General features: G+C 40.8%; 1 protein-coding gene across 1 annotated transcript in view; it reads left to right on the forward strand.

Moving 5' to 3' along the window:
- The window catches only part of PRIM2 (DNA primase subunit 2), a gene marked incomplete at its 5' end in the record, with an annotated part of 65,628 nt that overhangs the window by 1,081 nt on the left and 39,065 nt on the right, over window positions 1-25,482 (forward strand). Inside the window, 6 exon segments of the mRNA XM_083607265.1 lie at window positions 4,870-5,029; window positions 5,302-5,405; window positions 6,506-6,585; window positions 8,851-8,971; window positions 16,356-16,451; window positions 17,320-17,457. Of these exon segments, the coding sequence (XP_083463391.1) occupies window positions 4,870-5,029; window positions 5,302-5,405; window positions 6,506-6,585; window positions 8,851-8,971; window positions 16,356-16,451; window positions 17,320-17,457 (699 nt within the window).

Raw genomic sequence — 25,482 nt, forward strand, 5'->3', positions numbered from 1 at the left:
TCCTGCAGGGTTTGACCTTGTGCCCAATGCTATCTGCATGAAGCTGCTAGGAAAGTATGGAGGTGCAGAGGTGGTTGTCATTGGTTATGTGCTCTATTTCTCCTTACCCTCACAAATTGGGAAGAGGGGGGGAGAGATTCTGAATAGGGGTCTGGGGTCAATGATGGACTGGATGGAGGTAAACAAACTGAAATTAATTCCTGGAAAGACAGAAGGGTTGAACTAGGTATAGTGTGTTAGCATACCGTATATGGATTTAGTTGCATTCCCCTTGAAAATCAGATTCACAGTTTGGAGTTGCTGGAGTTACGCAGCTTTGCTCCAGGGTGCTTAGGATAGAGCTTCTTATGCGCAGAATTGAATTGTGAGGCCCTTTATGGTTTTAGAATCTGAAAGTGGGATGGGCAGACAAGTGCTGGAGCAGATGCAAACAGGGATTGCAACCATTGCTTTTAGCCTTTAGGTTTTAGCTGTTACATAACTGGTAGATATTATGTCAGAAGTTTGTTCGAGGAACTTGCGGAAGCATATGCACACAATGTATAAAGGCATTGCCTGGTAACCATGTATGCCAGGATTTAAATCCAGTGGCAGGTCACACAAAGAAATAAAAAAGCTTCTCATGTTGCATTCAAACTGAAACATATCTGGGCATTTTTGTGAAAGTCAAATATAGTAGCAAAAATGAAAAAAAAAAATGCAGATAACATTCCTTCCATCCAAATTGTGGCATTCATTCTCTGTTGACCACAACGCTGGTTTATCATACGTAATTTATTTAGCTTCTAATGCCATTGCAGAATAACCATTTCAGGTGTCGACTGATATAGTGGATTCCTTTTTGCATTATGAAAGCACTATTGTGTTCAACATGTGCCCACCAAAAATTACTTTCCCTTTTCAAAGAAGAAAAGACAACATCAGAGAACTTAGGTAGATGTGTGAATTTTTGCCAGCCGCAGCGTTGCTTCAGCTTCAAGCAGCACACAGCTAAAGTAACTCACCCTGCCTAGAAATGAAGGAGCTGCTGTAGCCATTTTTTAATGTCATTGATTATTTTTTTAATGCCATTGATGCAGTTGTGGGTTCCTGTGGGAGATGCTCAGAATTCCTCCTAGCCTCAAAACGTAGGCAACAACTGGCCTTTGAGGGGCTACGAGTGGTTGGAGTTCCTGCCATGAAGTAGGCCATGGTCCATGCACTGTGTCCTCCCAGCTGAGTTCAAACTTGGTGCCTTATTCATGCTGGCACACTGTAGTAGCCACCATGTGTGAAGGGAGCAGATGGCAAAGGAAGCCAAGAACAAGAAATGGGCTGAGGGCGAAGCCAGAGAACTGTTTCCACCTCTGATATCCCCTTCTGCTAGGGCAGCAAGGAGATGATGGAGACTCGGCAAACTGGGGTTGTGGTTAGACCACCAAGGTTCACTGCTGTGTGGAACAAACTTGAAAGCCACTGTGATGGAGCTCCAGAGACTGCCTACATACAGCCAATTTCGCTGTATGTCCCAGGACCTACACGGAGTTTGGCAATAAGAATTGGTAAGGAAGCCACACTAGTAGGGAGGGGGCAGCACCGTTGTGTTTTGATATATAATTATCATAATAAAAAGCATTATTGAAAATTACTGTATGAGAACTTCATGGTACACAGTTGCCACAGAAGAGGACTAATTCTAATTCTAATTCTGAAGCAGGGTCATTAGTGTTGGGGGGGGGGGAGATAACTTTTTGTCTGGACCTGTAAGAAAAAGCGTTTGATCTATTTATTTCATGATAAAAAAAGATCTTTGTACAATCACACATGGCACTATTTATTAAAAATGAATACATTTGCTATTATTACAATTGGAAAAAGGTCATTAGTGTTAACCTAGCTTTGTGCAAGTGCAATTACTTTAAACAGTAATTATTGAGTTTGTGCACTGGGGAGTACTTCCATGACTCATATGCAATATCAGTTATATGAAGGGAATTCCAGAGAGAACAGGACTTGCTTAATTTTTTAGCAGTAGTAATTAACTTCTGCATATCCAGTGTAATTATTTCTATTGATTGAAGCAGAGAAGATATTTTCCTATCTAAAGACAATAATCTCAGGTTACAGTATGTGCCTGTTCCCAAAATACTAATTCAAGCAGTGAGTAGAACTGTACTTTGTCAAGCAGCCTGATTTTCACCAGAGTTTTCTGCTGCTACAACAGAGTAAAAACTGTTACACAGCCATAGGAGTCTCTTGATTACTGGGAGAGGAGGAAAGGTAACAAGCTGAAAATGAGAATAGTGCTCCTGCCCCTTTGTGTTAAAACCCATTAAATGAACATTTAAATAAAAATCAACAAGGATACTCGCTACAAATTTCCAAAGTAGTATAATACCAGATGGCATTATGCACTGAACAACCTTGTGCCTACATTCCCACATTAAGAATACAGGCTACCTACACTGTATACAAGATGATGTTCAAAATGCAGTTAAACACTTTAGTTAATGATTTATTGAAGACCATCTGTCAGTATGAATCTTCTGTTCCCAGTTCTATTCAGAAATTAACGCTCACTCAGTCTCTTCCCCCATCCTTCTGCCAGTTCCAATTTCATATAATCCTGAAGGTATTATGGGCCTTTTGTCAGCATCTTAAATATAGTGATTTGAGTCAGATGCACTGACCATCAGGGGTTGGTAATGGGATGGGAGCATTCCCTCTTCTCTTGCATGCTTGTTTTCACTTGCAGTAGTCACAGACATGGGCTTTTTTTTTTTTAAATGAGGTGGAGGGGTCCCTCCACTGGATCTTGAACCTGCCCTGCTGCTATCCATGAAGATAATGGATCCAATCCAGACAGATCCAATCCAAATGCTGGAAAGAGGATTTTTTCTTCCCCAGTGCAAGCAGTGGGACTGTGGATGTTGCAGAAGCCATACCACTCATACGTCTGGCTTCTCGCTTGCTTGCTTGCTTATCTAATTTCTGTACTGCCTAAGGTATTAAAAATATTGCTAAGCTGCCTACAAAAAACCGAAGCAACAACTTTCATGTTAAGCAATATTTTGTTTGACAGTTTAAACAAAATATTACAAAAATTCAGTTACCTATAAAAATGTTACATGAATACAACATATATTGTCATATTTTATTGTACTTATTTATATCCCGCCTTTCCCCCCTAACTGGACTCGAGGCGGCTTACAACTAAAATGGAAACAGCTAAAGACGCATAAAATTTGGATGCTGGAAAGGAGCAATGTCTCTGCAGCCTCTTTTAAGTGACTTCGGAGGACTCAAGCCCTTTAAGGAGATGTCAAAGGTGATGCTCTTGGCTAATAATTAACATTCCCCCCCTTCCCCCCGTCTCTCTCCGCACGCAAAAAGACAAGAAATCGGAGCACAAGCTTGCATTTTTTTCGGGTCGGGGAAAGGGCAGGCAGGAGAGGGAGACGGGAAGAAATGGACACAGAACGCGGGCCGAATTGTGCCGGAAGTGACCATGCCACGCCGGAGTTGTCGCGCTAGGAAACCGGACTTCGGTAGCTGCGCTTGGACTCTCGCGTTTGCTTTATCTCTACGGCTTTGGCCGAATAAGGGGTTGAAAGACAGGGTAGAGCGGCCTTCTCTCCGCGGGACGGAGATGTGCTCCTACTTCCGGCCCCGGAAGTGAAGGAGAGAAAAAAAAGGCGGGGGCGCCGTCGCCGTCGCCACGGCAACCGCGGGAAGCCGGCGGAAGGAGCCGAGCTCAGAGGGGCGGTATCAGAACGAGCGGAAGAAGGAAAGAAGCGAGGCGGCGACGTCACGGCGGGGGGCGTGGCGAGCGTTACTTTTCGCGCGGGAAATTGGGTTCTGCTGGTTGCTGATCTGAAGGGGCCGCGCGGTCGCTTTGGAGGTGCGGGTTTCTGGTATGTATGTGTGTGTGTGAGAGGATTATTAATCTCTTTCGCTCCCCCTCTTCGATTTTTTTTTTCCGCCCAATGTCCCCAGGCCCCAACAGTTCACTCCTGAGCGCATTTACTCAGAAGTAAGTCTGGGATGTAGTTATGAATGATAAATTAACATGTGCTATTAAGGCAAGGCGGGGAATATATGATTCTGAGGAGATAAGGAAGTTGTAGAATTTGAACTGTTAAAACATAAAAGGGGTAAAACCATCGCAAGAAGTGTAGAAATTTTGGGAGGTTGGATTAGTTACAGTGGAATGGTATCGGGGGTGGGGTGCACGTTTTTATTCTTACTTATTTATGATTGTTACTTTCTCGAAATAAAAATATATATAAAAAAGGAAGTAAGCCGCACTGACTTCCTTATGGGATTTACTCTGAGGCAGGTACGCATAAGGATCGCAGTCTAAATCTAGTCCATGGTCCTCCTCCCTCTGATCTACAGTGGTACCTCAGGTGACATACGCTTCAGGTTACATACGCTTCAGGTTACAGACTCTGCTAACCCAGAAATAGTACCTTGGGTTAAGAACTTTGCTTCAGGATGAGAACAGAAATTGTGTTACAGCGGTGCGGCAGCAGCGGGAGGCCCCATTAGCTAAAGTGGTGCTTCAGGTTAAGAACAGTTTCAGGTTAAGAACGGACCTCCAGAACGAATTAAGTACTTAACCCGAGGTACCACTGTATATGTTATCTTGCTTCCACCTCTCCCACCACAACCTGCAATCTGTGCACGTGATGCAGCTAATACATCTTTAAAAATTGAATCTTGAAATTCTTCTGACTTTGTCTATAGACCTAAAATAAATAAAATAAAGTCTTTTTTTTTAGTGTACCATTGGAATCTGTGTTCTGAAGTGTGGCTAACATTTGGACCAGCTTTTATTACTGTTTAGTTATATCCTAAACTGCTGTGATTCTGTTTGTCCTCTTACAGGTTTACAGGGAGAAAATGCTGTTTTCTGGAAGCAGCAGACGGAAGGTGGTGGCTGATAGACAGGATCAATACCCTCTTAGCCTTCAGTTCTACCTGCAGCCTCCCACTGAAAATATATCTCTAATAGAATTTGAAAGTTTTGCTGTGGACAGACTCAAATGTGAGTAAACGTGTAGACTAGAACAAACCTTGAATTTTCAGAATGGTTGATTATGTGTTTCTGTGAAATTTTCTTATGTGACACTTACTCACCCTCAACATTTTCAGGATCATAGAGTTAAGACATTAAAGAGTTATTTTCAGTATAGCTATCAGTTATACTTTTATGTAAGTTTGCAAATTATTTTCCCCCAACCATTTTTCAGATATGTATTTTCAGACACATCTTAGATGTGCTACATTTCAAATCTGTCGTTGTCTTGTTCTTTGCAGTACTCAAAGTAGTAGAGAACTTGGGTGTCAGTTATGTGAAAGGTTCAGATGATTATAATAGAAAGCTGGCATCCGAAATTCGGGCTCTTAAATTTCCGTACAAGGTAAGTAAAACTGAATAATTAACGCTGAGTATAAACTTCATATTTCTGTGTAGTTGTGGCCACTGGAAGAAATAATTTTAGTGTTGGTAGATTAAAATGGTTGCACTAGGTCTTTCAGGGGCCCCTTGCCCATGACATGTATGATGGTGGTGGTGATGATGATGATAATATTAATTACTATTATTGTATTATTTATGCCCTGCCCATCAGATTTGGTTTCCCTAGCCACTCTGGATAGCTTACAACACATACAAAATTGTAAAACATTACACATAAAAAATTTCCTGATACAGGGTTGCCTTCAGATGTCTTCTAAAAGTCAGATAGTTGCTTATTTCCTTGACATCTGATGGCAGGGTATTCCACAGGGCAGGCACCACTACCGAGAAGGCCCTCAGCCTGGTTCCCTGTAACCTCACTTCTTGCAGTGAGGGAACCACCAGAAGGCCCTCGGCGCTGGACCTCAGTGTCCAGGCTGAACGATGGGGGTGGAGATGCTCTTGATGTCCAGTATAGGCTTTCCTGTACAAAAGACCGCCAAAGGTGTCTAATAACTTGCATATAAAAAGTGATAACATAGAAAGAACATACTAAATAAAATGAAATGGGCAGAGTGGCAGATAAAAACTGTCAGTTGGAAAAAAGAAAATCAAATGTTGAAAAAGCCAGATAGTATCAAACAGATGAAATGCCTACTGAAATTCAAGTGACAAAGTACTACCAGAAAGGCGAAGGAATAAATCTTTCTGGGCAAAGCATTCCAAAGCTATGTCCCATAATGAAGAATGCATTGTATGCTTTCCTGTAATTTTGCATCTGGCCATGATTTTGTCCCTGATCAAGTTGATGGATCTTGGTTGGTAGTAAAAAACCCCAGCATAGATTCCGGAAGCCTGCAATGTGCCCACTACTGACCTATAGAATTGCGGCAGCAATCCTTATATGCGTGGATGTAAACTCAGTGGACTTAGTTCTAAGTAGATATGCATAAGATTGTGCTGCAAGTCTTTTTATTTTATAAGTTATTTATAATAAAGTATTTTTTGTGGTTGTTACAGTATATTATATGATTGTTCTTAACATGCTTTTTTGTAATTTAGGCTTTGGCTGAAGAGGATTATGATGCAAGAAGGAAAGATCACATTTCTCATTTCATATTGCGTCTTGCCTACTGCCAGTCGTAGGTATTGTTTGTCCAGTTACTGTTTAATTGCATGTAATAAGCACAAACATCATGTTGTGGATTTTAAGATTTGAGAAAGTGTATTTTGTAACCATTTGTTGATCCACATTCCAATATCTTTTAGTATTAATCTTATTTGGGAAACGCTGCCAATTTCAGAATGAAAATCATAATGGCCGAGTTGAAACATCCCATCCAATTATTGTTACAAATGCTTCACAATGGTTTGGCATGTTGTCCAAATTAACAAACTATAATTAAAGCTATCACTTCATCTCTGGAGGCAGGTGCACCATGGAGAAGGGAGTAAGCTTAGGAACCTGAACTTTAAAAGACTGGAAAACCAAGCTGATAAGCAATTCCAAACCATGGTTTTCCTGTTCATTTGGAAGTTCACACCATTATTGTTAGCGAAAGCCATGACTTGTTGAGCTGTCTGAATTGAGCCTGTTTCTTGGCATTGCTTGTGGGGAGAGGTAAGTGTAAATTGCAATGTGTTAAAAAGGACATATATTTGTATAGTGTTGTGTGTGTGCCTTTTAAGGAAAAAAACAGCAACACAACTTATCAATAAAATAACTTTACCCGTTAATATGGTGTTACAATTAAATACTGAAAACTGTTATAAAGAGGGAGGCATTCAGACTTCTTAAAGAGACTCTTTCTAGGAAGCGGGTAACCATTTCCAGTTTAATCAGTAACCATCTAGGTATTTTAAGATGCAAGCTTATTATATTTTAATTGATGTTAGTTGCATTAGCCTTGGACTTTTCTGCAAAAGTCTGAAGTCTTTATTTAAAAGCATTAAAATGATCTTTATTTTAAAAGCCACATATCCTGTCTCATCCTGTGTCAAGTTGGTGAGGTAACTTTGGACATTATTTTTCAGTGAATCTGGTGGCATGATGGTAATGAAAAATAAAGCTGGATTTTAGTAGTCCAATAGTGCCACCAAGAGGCAAAAGCTTGCATTGTCACTGCTTTTATTCACAAATATTTTCCAGGGTTTTTCTTTCCTCGGCCCCTCACTATTTTCCAGTTTTCTAAAATGTACAGTTCTCAACATATCAAAGTTTCTGCGCGTGGCATGAGCCAAGGGCATCTGAACAACAGGAGAGCTGAGAAGAGAAGCATTGCTGATGTCTTTTTATCTCTTTTATCTCTTGGCTCTGTCAGAACACATTTTTCGTTTTTCAGAACCCATGGAGTCTTTGCTAAATTTCCACACACGCTGCTTAAACACCCTCCTTCCCAACCCAGCCACAACTGTGCAGTATTTTTTCTGCTGTCACCATTGCTGCAGGAACAACAGCGGCACTTCCCTGTGGTGTAGTAGTTAAAACCGGTAGACTTGTAATCTGGTGAACCGGGTTCGTGTCCCCGCTCCTCCACATGCAGCTGCTGGGTGACCTTGGGCTAATCACACTTCTCTGAAGTCTCTCAGCCCCACTCACCTCACAGAGTGTTTGTTGTGGGGAGGAAGGGAAAGGAGAATGTTAGCCACTTTGAGACTCCTTTGGGTAGTGATAAAGCGGGATATCAAATCCAAACTCCTCCTCTTCTTTTTCTTCTCTTCCTAGAGCTGCCTCTGAACAGCATTTTAGTGATGGGTGGGCACTGATGCCACTTTTGAATAGGAACAAACCATATATCCTTGGTGGTTGCTGCTGTATTAATTTACCCAACTTGTGCGCGCTCTCTCTCTATATATTCAGTATATATGAATATGCTATTTAAAAGCTGCACCAACACTCAACCAGTGTAGCAGTGGTTAACCCAGGGGTCCATTGTGAAAGTCAGTGAGTAGTGATGCAGCTGCGTCAGGCTAGTGAGGAACTCATGAACATCCATGGATCCCTCAGCCAGTGCCTGACCTGGCCAACCACAGCCACAAGACTTTTTAACACACACACACACACACACACACACACACTCTGCCACCATTCTAAATTAACATGCACTTGGATGTTCTCAAATGTTGTAAGAGCCACTCATTATGGAGTGGAAGAGACTTCTTTTGTCCAGGTAAAAGAACGTAAGAGAAGCAAATAGCATAATAAAGAGCAATGAAAACTATTTTGTTAAGAAATAAATTATATAGGAAACGCTGATCCAAAAGTAGAAATTGGAATGTTGTAGGAAGATTTCAGGTTACATTTTTGTTCATTTGACTTTCAAAGGAAAACTATGTAGAGAACTGTGGTTATGTGTTTTTAAAAACAATTAAACACATTTCAGCCTGTGTTTCATGTTCCATCGCAGGGAGGAGCTTAGGCGGTGGTTTATTCAGCAAGAAATGGATCTTTTCCGCTACAGATTCACTCAGCTAAGTGGAGAATTGACTAAAAAGTTCCTTGAAAATGTCAGCTTGTCATATGATGTTGTAAGTTTCACAACTTTGAATTACGGTGTACGTGGTAGTGTTGAAATGCTTAATATCTGAATGGAAGACTGAACAAAGTTTGTAATCTCCCCTCCCCCCCGCCATTCCTTTTTGACCATAATGCATGTTTGGGCTGCTGTGCTTGTCAGTAGAAAGCCACTTGATCTCCAGCCATGCCTCATAATTAATCTTATATTGCTTTTCTGAGGATCTTGAGTATGGTTCTTCCTGATACGACAGCAGGAAAGATGTGACTATGTAGTACGCAGACCAAATGCTATACAACTGTCCAAATCCATATTCTGGCTCTGAGTTTTACAAATTGATGTTCCATCTATGAAGATGCATCCTAAACAGATTGACTCATTTCTACGGGCAAGCTTTGTTTTTAGGTGAAAAACACATTCACGTTAGGTTGTAAAATGCACACCGTCAACAGCTTTATCTGGGGTTTTTGAATTTACTAGATGTATTTTTCTTAAGATGTAATGCTCTCACTGAAAAATCTGCGCTAATAGGCGACACCTATGAAGGGAATGGTAGAGATGATATACCTAATTCATAATCTTAACCTGTGAAGGGAATGATAGAGATGATGCACCTAATTAATTAATTTTGCTGATTAGTGTGTGTACCGCATTGACAGGCAGCCATCATTTTACAGGGGTGATGGGTGTCTTGGAGATAGTTTAGAGTAGGGGTGGGGGGGACCTCTGGCCTTATGGACTTGACTGGACTCCAGCTTCCAGCATCTCCAGCCATCATGACCAGTGGTCAAGAGTTGATGGCAGTTAGGAGTGGCAGATGAAGATGATGGACTATGCGGAGTTAGCCAAATTGACTGTTAGGATCCGGAACCAGGGCGACCAGAAATTCCAAAGAGAATGGAGTAAATTTATTGAGTATTTGAAAGGTCAATGTAAAAATGCGAAGACTGAAATAAATCTTGTAACGTAATGTAAAAATGGTATCTGACTATGGACAAAAAGGGACTTGATATAAATAGAAGGACAGAAACTGACAGTTAAAATACACATACAATTTACTGGAAATTGGAAAACCAGCTGAAGGGATGGAGGGAAATGTATTTGATATGTATGCGAAAAGTTGCTATATTTTGTGCTTTAAAAAAGAAAACCAATTAAAAAATTATTATTATTATTTTTAAAAGAGTTGATGGCAGTTGGGTCCAGCCACATCACACAGCTTGTACTCAATGAGGAGTGAGCTTATCCACAAGCCCCATTTGGGATGTCACACTAAGCCAAACCTTGGCTTAGCTCAGCGTGGCACGATAGTAAGAAAGGACTGGGGAGGAGCAAAGTGGCTGCTGCCTGTATGGCCATGTGTTAGCACTAGGCCATGGTTTGGCTTAGTGTGATGTGTGAATTAGTCTGTACGCTAACACCTGATCCTTGCATACTAAGGGTGAGATTCAGCTCATGTGTCCTATCAGTGGAAGCCTGAACAAGGACTTCAGCTTGTTCAGTGGGGCTTCCCTTCCTGCAAGCCCCCTGAATTGGTTCAAGAGTGTGTGTCAGCAGAGCCTCCAGAGCAGCTTTCAGGGAGACTGATGGAATGGTTAACAAAGCAAACAGTCAAATTCCTCCCCAAGTAGAAATCACTCCCCCCTGAGGTCGGAGCGAAACAATATAAACTTAAAGCTTTTGCAGATGACCTAGTTCTGACATTACAGGAGCCGGAGTCTAGTTTGAAAAGAGTACTACAACTGATTCAAAACTTTGGTCGAGTGGCAGGATTTAAGTTAAATAAGCAAAAAACTAAAGTTCTGGGGAAAAACATGACAGATATTGAGTTGGAACAGCTTCAGAAAGAGACAGAACTAAATGTGGTTAAAAAAGTTAAATACCTAGGGGTAAACATAACAGCAAAAAATCTGAGTTTATTTAAAGATAATTATGAAAAATGTTGGTCAGAGATTAAGAGAGACTTGGATAGTTGGTCAAGATTAAAACTTTCATTGCTAGGCCGAATAGCTGCCATCAAGATGAATGTATTGCCAAAAATGTTATTTTTGTTTCAGACACTGCAGATTGTAGACAAGACAGAGTGCTTCCGGAAGTGGCAGAAAGATATCTCTAAATTTGTCTGGCAGGGCAAAAAGCCCAGAATCAAATTTAAAATATTAACAGATGCGAAAGAAAGAGGGGGCTTTGCCCTGCCAGACTTAAAGTTGTATTATGAAGCTGCAGCTTTCTGCTGGTTAAAAGATTGGTTACTTCTTGAAGATACGGATGTCTTGGATTTGGAAGGTTTTAATAATGCGTTTGGATGGCATGCATATTTATGGTATGATAAAGCTAAGATAAATAAGGCCTTCAAGAACCATATTGTCAGAAAATCAGTTTTTAATGTCTGGACAAAATATAAAGACTTACTGGAGAATAAAACTCCGAGGTGGCTGTCACCCCTGGAGGCTAAGGCTCGGAAAAGAGCCAATATGGAGGCCAATTGGCCAAAATATTGGGAGATAATAGAAAAGGATGGTGACAACTGGAAATTGCAGAGTTTAGAAAAGATGAGAGACAAAGTGCGAGACTGGTTACACTATGCTCAGATTAAAGAAGTGTTTAAAAACGACAAAAAGTTAGGATTCCAAGTGGAAAAGTCAAAGTTAGAAACTGAACTGTTAGAACCTAAGACTAAGGTACTTTCAAGAATGTATAACTTGCTGCTGAAATGGAACACACATGACGAAATGGTAAAATCAACAATGATAAAATGGGCGCAGGATATTGGGTATAATATTATGTTTGAAGATTGGGAAAGGTTGTGGACCTCTGGGCTGAACTTCACTGCATGTAATGCGTTGAAGGAAAATGTGATGAAAATGATGTATAGATGGTACATGACCCCTGTCAAACTGGCTAAAATATACCATTCGTCTGATAGCAAATGTTGGAAGTGTAAGGAAAATGAAGGAACATTTTTTCACCTCTGGTGGACCTGCCCTAGAGTGAAGGCCTTTTGGGAGAAAATATATAATGAATTAAAAAAGGTGTTTAAATACACCTTTACTAAGAAAGCAGAGGCCTTTCTCCTGGGTATTGTCGGCCAGAGTGTGTTAAAAGAGGACAGAACATTCTTTTTGTACGCAACAACAGCAGCAAGAATATTAATTGCCAAGAATTGGAAAACTCAGGAGCTACCCACTCTGGAAGAATGGCAGATGCAACTGATGGACTATATGCAACTAGCCGAGATGACCGGCAGAATTCGAGACCAGGGAGAAGAAAGGATGGAAGAAGACTGGAGGAAATTTAAGACTTATTTACAAAAATATTGTAATCTGGCTGAGTGCTGAATAGGATGCCAGTGCAGACAATTGTCTACCATTAAAATAGATTTAAAGTCGAATTATATGTCAAACCAAATTAAGATTATTAATTAAGATGAGTTAAATGATAATTTGCTTGAAAATAATTTAATAATGATGTAAGTGTATGCGGGAGGTGTGGGGGAGTCCCATGTAACAAGTGAAAGATGTTAAATGGACAACGATAAGTGCTTATTTGATATATGTTTTATTTGAAAACTTTAATAAATATATTATAAAAAAAAAAAGAAATCACTCCCCCCTGAAAGCACTTAAGAAAGGTTGTGTGAAGGGGATGGGTTAAAATGAAGTTTGCGAAGTTTGGCTGACAGTTTGGCTGACAAAGTTGCTACAGAATTGTACAAGAGAATGGTGAAGGTTAACAAGATTTGTACGAAGGTTTCTCTTTGGTTATACTTGTGTTTCTTAAGGAAAGGTTAACCCTCCCAACAGCAACCAACCCGATAAACAATATGTGAGAGCCTTCAGTTCAAATCCTTTGACAAATGGCAGAATTCTTTTTTTAAAAAAAACCCTTTGGGGTAGTAGAAACGGTGTTGCAGTTTATCTTTTTGAGTTGCAGCACTCATCCTGGGAAGCTGGAACAGTATTTGCGGTATCGCTGTTTTCAGAGCAACCCAGACAAGGTGCTCTCTAAGGGCCTACCCGGACTTAACTAAGAAGTGGAGGGAAAATGGGCCCCTTTCTCTTTCACTCAACAGAAGAGAGACTAATTCCCCCTCTGTTTTTACCAGGCAATGGGGAAGGGACCCTTCCCATTTTCTAACCTTTCTTTTAAACTTTTTAGAGACTTGTTCAGTAAAGGTTAGAAAAGGGGAAGGAAGCCTTTCCCACTGCCTGCATGGGTTGCCACCAAGCCTAAATGCAAAAGGTGTCAAAGGGTTATTTTGCTCCTTTTTCAACCTTTTTCCCAATCCACTTTCAGTTCCTAGAAGTGCTTCAGAGTGTTTCAGCACTCCAGGAAGGCTGTTGGCTGCTTGTGGAATGACTGACCCTAGACCATTAACTAGACTTAAAAAATATTATTTTTGTTGTTGTTGTTGTTATTAAACACGGATACTCCTTTTTTATTTTTAAAACTTTTGCAGTTGTGATTGTAGCCAGTGAAAATGGCAAGGTACAGTACAATTGAAGTTTATAGTTCTGTTGGTACTAATATTGTTTCTGAGATATTATTGACTGGATGTCTTCCATAAGGCAGTCTACTGCTTGAATTTTAGTGACTCCTGAATTTGTATTTAAATACACCTGTATTATACACGCGTGCACACACACACAATTTTTTTGTTAAAAGTACATTGCAGTGCGCTATCGAGGGAGGAAAAATGGTGTCCTGGAATAGTCAGATGGAGGAGCTAATGCTCTACAATGCAGTTACTGGCCGGCTGTGCCAAAAAATAAGGGTGGGTAGCAGAAGTCAGGAAAGTTCAGTTTTTCCCCAGGTAGCTGCTCTTTGATTTTGTTGTGATTTTCAACAAAAAGTCTTTGGAGAGGTTTGTTAAGTAGTGCAAATGGCAGTGCTTCAGTTTCCTGTTTTTATCACGGAATAGTTCTGAAAAGAGCAGGCATCTTTCATTTTATTTCACTTCCAAACCTTTCTAATTGAGCAGTAGAGGGATATAAGTGCACACTGATAATTCAGCATCTCAGTGAATGGAATGTTCTTGACTTTCTGTGAAAGCAACAAAAGGGTAACTGTGCTTTGACAGCAGTTAATTAAAAGCTTAAAGTGCCGGGTATCTCCTGTGCTTTGATTTGCCTACCTGAAGCATGGCTTCTAACCTATTTGAATTCCAGTAGTTGGATCAAAACCACTTGGTTTTTATGATGGAGGGTTTTTTTGCTTTTGTTTTGGAGATTAGTGTCTACACAATACATTTCTAAAAAAGGCAGGTGTTAGTATTCACTTCCAGCAATTCAGTGGGAACTTGAGCTAGAAAACCTTATTTTCAGCAAGATGCCCTACCCATATTTTTTTGGCCAGGTGGTGCAGACAGGTTGGGCAAGCCCAGCCAGAGGCATAGAGAAGGAGTTGCCTTAAACCTCTTGTGGTGAACCAGTTCCTGGCCCAGAAACAGAATTTGGTTCTATTGATTCCCTTGGGAATCTTCTCTATTGGTTTTGGAAAGCACGTAAGTACAAATAAGTAATGTAAATGTCTGACATGAAAACATAGGCCAGAAAGCCAAAGAAGAAAAGTGTTTGATCTTAATAATAATAATAATAATAATAATAATAATAATAGTTATTATTAATACCCTGCCCATCTGGCTGGGTTTCCCCAGCCACTCTGCACAGCTTACAGCATATCTTGAAGATGGAGTCCAGGTAAAAAAGAATCACACAGAATCACAAAATTGTAAGTTGGAAGGGACCCAAAAACTGGTCCTGCTCCCTGCAATGCAAAAATCCTACCCGCATCTATCCCTGGATGGGCTTAAGCTACCAACCTTCTGGAAGCAATCTTAGTGGTCTAGGTTTTGCAATGCTTCATCTTATCTTTATTACTCTCTGCTGACTAACCAAGGGCCGTAAGATTCATTAAGGGCCATTGGACTTCACTTTTTAATTCATCAGCAGTGGCAGTTGCTACCTGCCCAGCATCCTGCAGCCATGTCTTCATTTGCTTTTGGCTTGTTTCTCTTAAAAAGCAAGCCAACAGGCAGGGGTTGAAAGGAGTGACAATCACCTTCCCCTTGTTTGCCACCCGCTGCAGCCCAATACGCAGCTTCATTTGTGAGCTGCCTAGCAACCTTCCATTTGAACTCTGCTCACCAACAGTGGTGGCTGCTAGCCCGCCGTTCCTCTCGGGGCTCCTCTCTGTAAGCATTCACCAACCCCCAGTGAATTTTAAAGGATGGGGAAAATAAATGTTAATTAGAAGGAAGACGAATGATAAAGAGTAATAGTGACAGTTGTCCAAGCAGCCCTAGAAATGTCATGGGCAATAAAGAGAGGCCCTGAAGTACTATAATTAACATCCCCATTGAATGATGGTGAGAAACGTCTAATCCTAGATTAATGGTTTAGTAGTAGTCTGCACCAATTAGTTGATTTAAGCTTGCAGCCCTACAAAAATGGAAATGTGATTAGAAAACAAAATTATGAGTTTAATTACAAGAATTGTTATTAGGATTTTAGACACCAGGTTCTTGAAATTTGTTGGTACATTTAAAAAGAAAGTTGGCGTCCATGCTAGTTGCTTTTTTTCTTTGGAAAGTGCTTCATTTCAGAATAACTTATCCAACTATCAAGACGCTCTAGAAGGCCGTTTAAAACTGGTATCGATGGTCAGGCAATGCTTGAGTGAAAAGCTGAGTTTTAATAAATGATGGAAACCTCACCTGCAGGTATTGGCGGTGGGGGTGAGGGGAATTTATTCCACGAAAAAAAGATGCCAGTGTTGAGAATATTCACCTCTGTGCTATCACAGGGTAGAGTTCCTTAGGCTGCAGCGCAGTCAACAGGGCATCGTCTGAAGATCTTAAACATATCTTCTCATGATGTTGGGTTGGTTGAAATGATTTTGGGGTGATGGCAGGACTGCTAATTGTGGAATATCCAGGAGCCTTGGGAAGCAACTATGGAAGAACTTCTAAAGGCCTTCCTTATGGGGCTCTATTCCATTCCAGCTTGCTTAATGGTGCATAAGGCTCCTTATTGTAAAACCATGGGAACCATGGGAAGGTAGACTCGGTTTCTGCTTTTACTTCTCAAAGGCTTAGTTTTGAGGATGGAGGATGTTGAAGGGGGGAGGGAAATAGAACACAACTTCTTAATGTTAGTTCCATTTTTATTTCTTAACACTTCATACTTCATTTACCTAATTCAAATAGTTACTTCCTCATTCGGATGAGTCGTCTTCCTTTTTCATTCCTTTGAATTCCTTTTCCTTTAATATTACACCTGAGTTCCACATTTTTGCAAGGCTTAGCTTAGATGCTTCATTTATTTTAGCGTCGTAACTAAGAGATCTTCTCTTATAATGTTTTCAGTGATTTTCAAAGTCAATAACTTTTGTTTTAGATTCCACAATCCGAAAAGTTGAACATTGGAGAGAAGCTGCGAAACTCAACTCCTGGTTTGGGTGGCGTTAAAATAGAAGAGTTTGTCTTTTATAAGGTAAGTGAGCAGGCTGAGGTGGAGGCAGCATTTTGTATAAATGAAAAAATCTGTACAGTGGTACCTCGGGTTAAGAACTTAATTCGTTCTTAACCTGAAACTGTTCTTAACCTGAGGTACCACTTTAGCTAATGGGGCCTCCCGCTGCCGCCGTGCGATTTCTGTTCTCATCCTGAAGCAAAGTTCTCAACCCCAAGTACTATTTCTGGGTTAGCGGAGTCTGTAACCTGAAGCGTCTGTAACCCAAGGTACCACTATATTTTCATTCTCATAACCTCAATTTCCCAACCCATTTGGGTGAATAGTGTTACTACTTCCTTTTCTAATTGCTTCTGCCTACAGTTCTTATGTATATGACTTGCCTTAAAGGAAATGATTTGCCAATGTATATACTAATCCTACACTGCAAATATCTATGCAGTTAAGCAGATGCTGTATTTCCCTGGGTGGAAGTTGGGTAAAACAAATACTGGGCTGCATTTGACTACGCTATTCTGTTAGTAGAAGCCGGCACAAGGTTTCCCCCTAATGCAATGGGTCTTTCCTCCTGTGCCCCTCATACCTCCCTCAGATCCACTCTAGAGGCTTGAGAGAACTTCCAGAACAACATGTGGATCGGGGGGAAGAAGGCAAGCAGCTCCTTAGCACTAAGTTGAATTCCACCCATTATACCCAGAAGGAAAGTAATTTCTGTGAAATGATTTCTAAAGGAATCTTCCCAAATTTAGACTTGGAAGCACTGTTGTTTCACGTTAAGCTTCTCAGGACCAATGAGTGTGCTAAAAAAAGAAAAAGAAAAAGAGGTCTTTATCAAAAATGGCCTAGCCAGTCCCTTTCAGAGATTACATCTGCCTTTTCTGTCTTTCAGGTTCCTTTCTGTGATGCTGTGGATTTAGTCCGTGTGAGAAAAGTTTACCTGCATGGCGGCTATGCCTATGTACCTCAGCAAGATTTTGTTACCATTGTTCTGAACAATTACAGAACCAAACTGTCAAAAGCCCTGGCAGTAAGTATTTTTCTTCCTAATTTGCTCTGTGTTTTACACTCCCTTTTCGGTTTTCATTTTTATAAATGGTAACATTCCATTCAGCCTGCGAAAGGTGATTGGGATAGGGCATGGGGATTTGTCTTTCAGGATTTGAGAAGTACTTCAACTTCAACTGCTTCGTCTTTTTCTTTTTTTAAAAAAGCTTCTTATTCTCATTATGTAAGACTTCACCTTACTGTACATTGTAAAATTGGAGCCTTTCTGCTTGAGATGGCATTAGTAATACACAGTGGTTTTATACGGCAGTTCTTATTGACAAGCAGTTTTCCGCTCGCTCCATTTCAGCAAACTTCAGAATAATATTAGGAACAGGTAGAGGAACAGGGGCAGAAATATATATTATTTATATTGTAATTTTATCCTGTGAACCACCCTGAGACTCGCAGGTATAGGGCGGTATACAAATTTAATAAATAACAATACAGTGGTACTTCGGGTTACAGACACCTCGGGTTGTAGATACTTCAGGTTACAGACTCCGCTAACCCGGAAGTAGTATCTCAGGTTTAGAACTTTACCTCAGGATGAGAACGGAAATCACGCGGCGGCGGTGGGAGGCCCCATTAGCTAAAGTGGTACCTCAGGTTAAGAACAGTTTCAGGTTAAGAACGGACCTCCGAAACGAATTAAGTTCTTAACCCGAGGTACCACTGTAATACTAAATAGTGATGCTTGTTTTTCAGCTTGCTTGCTATTCAGTCAGCTGTATTACTCTTAGAGACAGAATAAATATTGTTGCTTGGGGAAGGATTTGTTGCCAGCACACTCTTAAAAAAAATAAAAATCCGTATAGTTCTCATCTGGACAAGTCACTTTAGTGCTGCTGATGCAGCTGTTTGACTTCATCCCCAGAGGCTCATTCCATCGTCTCTTGAGACAGACGGATGCCAACAACAACTTATTAATGCAATCCTGAAATGTAGTGTCCAGAACTTTAAACCAAGGTTGGAGTGATGCTGAGTATAACTATTTTTTGTGTGTGTCTTGAAAACATGGTCGTTACTACAAGTAAAAAAAAAAATGAAATCTGCTATTTCTGTGACACATCAGTGTTGACTCTTGCTTAGTTTGCCATTCTCAAAAGTGTTGGCTATCTGGTCATTAATTCTGTAATCTTCATGTAGGAGAGAGTTGCAGTCCACAGTTCGTCCAGAGTTTTCATTTTGCCATTATCCTAGTTGTCCAATTTTCAGCTGGTCCTTCCCATCTTTCTATCATCTGCAAATTTGACTGCTTCTGTCTTTTTTTAAGTGCAGTTTTTCAAGCCATCATATATTAATGATTGCTAGCATTTAACCTTTAAAAAAGTAGTTTCTGCAGCTTAGCCACTTTCTTGCTTGTTCATCATGTATTAATAGCTTTTAAAAAAGAAATTCCAAACACTGTAAGAAGTAGGTGAGATAGTTTCTGAAACATAAGGAGCTATAGTGGAAAGTTCAAATCAATATAACGGTTCTCCTGTGTCTGCATTAATGGAAGTGGCTTTGAAGAGGATCTTATTCTTTGTTTCTCTGCTCATGGCCAAGGTTTCTTTGTGCTTCAGAATTAACTCGTTCCTTCAGGCATAAGACTTGATGTTTTTTACAGCGCTAGTGTATCACAGCGACTTAAAAGGCTGAGACGTGAACTGGGAAGCCTGTAGTTTTGCAAGGTTTTTACAAGGTTATTTGTACAGATAACATGCAAATGGTTTGGGTCCGTTGGTGCTGTTGCACAGATAGCATTTCCACTGACCCCTCCTGTTTTTGTTAAGTAGCATGATTCTGCTCCAGCTTATTTTGTGATCGAACTGAATAACCTTTCTTCAGTGTTGCATTACCTGTTTGGGGAAGGTCTGTTGCTTGGTGGTAGAGCATCTACTCAGTAAGCAGGAGGCCTCAAGTTCAGTCCTCTGAATTTCCTTCTAGGTTTGTGTATGTTCCCAGCCTGAAACCTTGGAGAGCTGTTGCTAGTCAGTGTTGAGAATATGGCGCTAGGTGGACCAATTGTCTGATTTGGTGTAAGACAGCTTCTTAGGTTCCTAATGAAAATACTATCATTGCTATTTTATTTATAGCTGGAAGCTTCTTGCTGTGCATACCATTGCTTTGCTTGACACATGACTGCCCCGAAACACAACAGATTTTATACAAATGGCCTACTTGTGATGAGAAGACACCAGCAGATCCTAGTTGCTAGGAGACAGCAGAACACTGAAATAGCTTCTTTCGTACTTGTAAAGGTTTTTTTTTTTTTTTGCAGTTTTGTATAATAAAACTGTTCTTGGAGACTACAGAAATCTTTATGAACTTTCACTTTAAGATTTTGCAGTGTAACCTGCAATCATTATTTTGAATGTTTATTTATTTAGGTTTGGGAAACATTCCACGGTAGCTGAAGTTTGGGTAGTTTGGTTTTAAAGTTGCTTTTATCAGATGCAACTAAATGCGGATAAGCTCCAATTAAGAAGCTTTTTAATATATTGATAAAACGATTGTTCAGTGTGCTAAACTGAGGCCACAGGGTGCTATGTGTTTCTGACCACCAAGCCTATGCTACAAAAGGTAAAGGTAAAGGACCCCTGGACGGTTAAGTCCAGTCAAAAGTGTTAAGTTGTGGGTGAACATAGCAGACGACACAGCGATTCTTCAAACAGCTCTTGTTTATTCACAGGCCAGAACAGAACTGAACTGAAGGGTTCAGCCAGCCTGCTTATATAGACCTCCACTACAACGCAACAGTAACCACTTTCTGTAACTATCCAATCACTGAATGTCACTTTCAATCCCTTATTTGCATATGTGGACCTGAGTGAAAACTATCTACAGTATCCCCCTGCTGCCCCAGGGTGAGAACTTCAGTACACAGCAAAAGGCGACTATGGGGTTGCGGTGCTCATCTCACTTTCAGGCCAAGGGAGCCGGCGTTTGTCCGCAGACAAATTTCCGGGTCATGTGTCCAGCATGACTAAACCACTTCTGGTGCAACCATGATAATACACCATGCAGACTAAGAGTGAAGGGATATTTTAAATTCATAGGTCCACAGTTCTGCTCACCACATCTGAAATGACAAGTTCTCTTTCCATCTTCTGTGGAGTGTGACCAGCTGCAGGGGAGGGGGTTTTCCCATGGTTGAGAAGAAGCCTTAAACCAAAGAGGTTTTAGCACCTCTTTTGCTGTTGGGGGCACTTGGAGCACCTGTTCAGTGCAGAGCCAAATCAAGAACCAAATCTGCCTCCCCATTGCACTCTTACTTGGGCTGAGGAGAGGAAGGTGCGATGACATGACTTCATTCTTGCTGGTGTTTGCCCTCCCTGGAGGGTGAGCAGAGGCCTGTTTCCACATTACGTGAAATGGAATCTTGCCTCCCCTTCCCAAGCATGGAGATGGGGAGGATAGCAGAAAGTTGTCCTGCACCTAATGCTGCATTTTGGAGGTACAGCAGAAGGTCAGGAACAAGAATTGGGTCATGGGGAAAGGTGGCATAGTCATGGAAAGCATAGGTTTTTTGGGGAGGGCCACCAAAGTCATAGGTAAACCCCTGGTGAAAATCCATGGTTAAGCTGGTTCAAAGAGTGGTTGAAATACTATTTTGAAAAGGTCTTTTTCAGGAGCAGAAATCATATCTAGGGGTTGTCGTAAGTTGTGCAGATCAGTTCTGGTACCATAACTTTCCTAGTCCCTCAAAGGTATTGTTGTTTTCGTTGACATCCGTCAATGTCTCAAGAGACAAGAAAAAGAAGTTCAAGTAAACACTTCCCACTTCTTTCTAGATACACTGCCCAATCTGACCTTGCATTTATTTACACCATTGCTCTACATATTTACATTGACAGATAATTTGAAGTATTGGGTGAAGTGGGCAGGAAGGGCAAGGTTGGTCTCTCATGCCTGGAACAGTGAAAGACCCCTTTCCTTTCTCATTGGGATCTTGAAGATAAGACAATATCTTTGTTTTATGAATGGGTGTGTGTCATCCACAGGGAGGGACAGTTGCCACTGGTTAACATGTTTGTGTTAATTCCAGAAAGCTTCATAGCCTGCATTATGCAAAAATATTTTGATGTATAATATATACTTCTAGAATGTTTGGATTTAAATTCCAGAATAGATTTCAGTTTGGTTGGCACTCTCGCTTCCTGATTATAACATGGAACTGGGAGCTGATAAACTCATTGAGTGGTTGTTCTGATCCATCCAGACAAAATGATTCAAAAGTCTCTGGATGAGCTCCATTACGCAAGCAGAGCAGGAGTCTGCTTGTTCAGTGGGGCTTCTCTTTCTCCCCCAGTTTGCAGCTTCAGTTTCCCTGCCCCACCTTCTAAAAAATAAATGTGCTCTGGAAGGTTGGAGACCCATCCAGAACAGACTTTGAGGGCATGTGATGGGGCTGGAGGGGGCTGGAGATATTCACAAGTGTATTTCTGTTGCGCCAAGTGGGAAGGGATCAGCCTTCTAGTTTTGATGCTTATAGGTGGAAATGCTACATATGGAACCATGCTTCTTTACACCTTTTGGTCAAGGATTCACCTTTCCTCCACTACTCAAATCTGTAAACACCATTTTTCATGTAGCTCCTAGCAGTAATTTCTGTTTGGGAATATGAGAGGGAGTATGCAATTTGATACAGATGGTGTTCAATAATATTTGATCACCTGAAGTTTCAAACTGTGAAGAAGAAGGCTTTGTGTTGTGGCATTAATATCAGAAAATTATGATTAATGAAGGTCTTGTCACTTGAGATTCGTTTCAGGTATTGAGTTTTGAGTGTTAACCCAAAGTAATTCACTGTAACATAAATGGATGATTTTTATAATATGCATATACAAGGTTAGTAAGGTAATAACTTTGACAGTGCAGTATAAAACATGATTAAAATGACTTTGTCCTCTGGATGCTTCGTGCTGAAGTGCAGCAGAAAAGTGCTTTCATTTTAGTATAATTTCGTTTAATGCCTTTCTATTATTTCTGTGCCATTTATTATTTTTTCCCATTTGTGATACTACAGAGCAGTTAGAAGATGTCTGGCATTGCTTGTGAGTTCAAGGTACTTGCAATATTTTCCTGAAATATTTTTTAACAATTTCAGTCACTGCGCAGTGAAGTGCATAAATATTATTTCTTGCAAGGCTATTGTCTGAGGTATGCTTCTGCCAGTGAATAAGTCAAAACAAAGTCAAAATAGGTTTAGAGGAGAATTGTTGTTTTTACAGAGAAGGCACTCAAGATGGACTGAAATTACACATAAGCATTTGTGGTCATTTCTACCCAGACTTTCCCCTTCTCCTGGATTGCTTCACTGGGAACCAGCTGTGGTTCTGGCCCACATCTGGAAATTATGGGTGCCCCTCACCTCTGATTGAGAGTGTTTTAAGTACAATCTGCATATTCATAATTCAGGCTGTTGTGTCTCTGATGCCTTATCGCTTTGTATTGAGCTCCAATAAGGTTTTAGTGTTCTGTCTTTCACATGGTGATGCTGTAAGAACTAAGAATCCAGTAGAAGTGAGAATCAATCACATGCTGGCTGGGAATGTATGGGAATTGTTTGAAGGAAAGTAATGTTTATCTCATTATGGTGTGTTTTGAGTTTCAGGGGTCTGGCCCAGGAACTCAAGTAGACCGAGAATCACTGTGGTGATGTAATCCCACAAGTTTATTCTTCATCACTGCTGTGAACCGAGAATTCAGGGCATATATGGATCCCTGTAGTATTTCAGTGCATAGGAATTGAGCTGGAAAATGGAAGGTCTAAGTTTCATTTGATCTCAATTGCTAGTACTAGTATATCAATTTGCATTTACTTCTCCTGGCAGATGACAGCATGCAATTAGCCTTAATGATGCATTAATAAAGCTGATGTATATTTTGCTCTCGGAGGCTTAGTTTGGTCAGAATCAAGTATACACTTCTAGAGTTAACGCTAAATACTGTACATTACTTCTGGTAAATGAGCCACCATAGCCACTAGAGGGCTGTGAGAATTTGTGTCCTGGACTTTTTACACTTATCTGTCCATCTACTGTGGGTTAAACCACAGAGCCTAGGACTTGCCTATCAGAAGGTCAGCGGTTCGAATCCCCGCGACGGGATGAGCTCCCGTAGCTCAGTCCCTGCTCCTGCCAACCTAGCAGTTCGAAAGCATGTCAAAGTGCAAGTAAATAAATAGGTACCACTCTGGCGGGAAGGTAAACTGCGTTTCCGTGCGCTGCTCTGGTTCACCAGAAGCGGCTTAGTCATGCTGGCCACATGACCCGGTAGCTGTACGCCAGCTCCCTCGGCCAATAAAGTGAGATAAGCGCTGCAACCCCAGAGTCGGCCACGACTGGACCTAATGGTCAGGGGTCCATCTACTATTTGAAACTGGCATTGGTTGCCAGATGTGATTGCTGCCCCCCTACCAGCTCTCCTATCCCACTACTAGTAAACTCACAATTTCGTCCCTCTTCAGCATCCTGTACATTTCTTTTCAAGGGACTTCTCTCCTATGGCAACCCATTTAGTTTCCACAAGGCTTGGAGGAGGGATGGATACCTCCAATCCTCCTCCACCAGCTCACTCACCTGCCTGCGTGCAATTCTTCGATGCCAGTGAGTGCTTAAATACAAGGCCAGTTTTGTGACCTTGTTGGTGTTGCATATTTCTTTAAGTTTTATCAGAGATACTGATGCATCTCTCACTCTTATTTCAAAATTTACCTGTTAGCAAATATGGGATAAGTAATAGGTCTCCTGGTACTAGATTTTTGCTAAAGTGAAAAGGTGGTTTATTTTAAGATTCACGCACATGCTACCCTTTCCTTCTGGTGCCAACCCACTACTCAGGGAGGCTTACAGCAATTGAAATTGAATACAGTACAATACAATATATTGAAATACCTATTTAAATATATTAAAATGCAATGTATTTAAAAAGCAAAGATGGAGATCTGATAAAATGACCTTCACACACAAAAATCAGCAGTATTTTTTCTCTTGTGCTGCAGCAGTAGAAATGGTGCTTTATGTCTTTTGTAAAACACACATTCAAGTTGCTGAAGCACAGCCTTTTGTGACATCCTAAAGGCTGCAACCATATGTTCTAGATTCTCATTGCCTTGGGCTTCTCATCCCTCGCCCTCCTGGTGGTTAAAGAGCTAATGTAGCAATGATGGGGTGTTTCAGATATTTTGTTGGACTATAGGCACAAGAAACAACTAAGAAGAAGCTGTAACAAATATGTTCCCCAGAACTGTTGTATAAACAAGCCATCTGTTGTGCACAACGTATTCCAATTCCAATGGATTCATTTGAGTTAACCATCTATTTTTAACTGGTAAAAATGTTCACAGATGGCAAGTTGTTAAAAAGGACAAAGTACTTTTGTTTGCTGCATAACTCTTTGGGCTTTTTTTTATTGTCTCAGTTATAGCTTCGTACTGGTTCAGTTTCAAAATCTGAACTTAGTGGTAAAGTTTTGGCGATTTACTGAAGTGAAACCACTGAAAGAAGGAGTCGGAACTGGAGTTGTGGGGAGGGGTTTGCCATAACGTCGCAGCAATATACATAGGCACTTCATTATTTCTCATTGCAAGGTAAGATAGAAAATTAGAAGGAAAATAAACACTACATGCAGGGATAGTAAAAGTGGTGCCCTGCAGATGTTGCATTGTTGTTAGTGGAACAGACTCCCATGAGAGGTGGTGGACTCTTTTTCCTGGGAGGTTTTTAAGCAGAGGGTGGATGGTCATCTGTCATGGATGCTTTAGCTGAGATTCCTGCATTGCAGGGGGTTGGACTAGATGACCCTTGGGGTCCCTTCCAACTCTTAAGATTCTGTGATTCTAACACTCAGCCAACATGGCCAATGACAATAGAGTTCAACATTTGGAGGGCAGCACATTTGCTATAAAAGCATGTCTAAAGTGGGGGAGACTTAGTTTGGGGTTATATTGAGATGTGCTTTGACATTCTGAGAAGCAGGAACATGTAATTCCCAAAGGGTAAAATCAAGCAAAAATAGC

The sequence above is a fragment of the Podarcis filfolensis genome (assembly GCF_964270895.1).
Source record: "Podarcis filfolensis genome assembly, chromosome: 3".
Lineage (NCBI taxonomy): Eukaryota > Metazoa > Chordata > Lepidosauria > Squamata > Lacertidae > Podarcis > Podarcis filfolensis.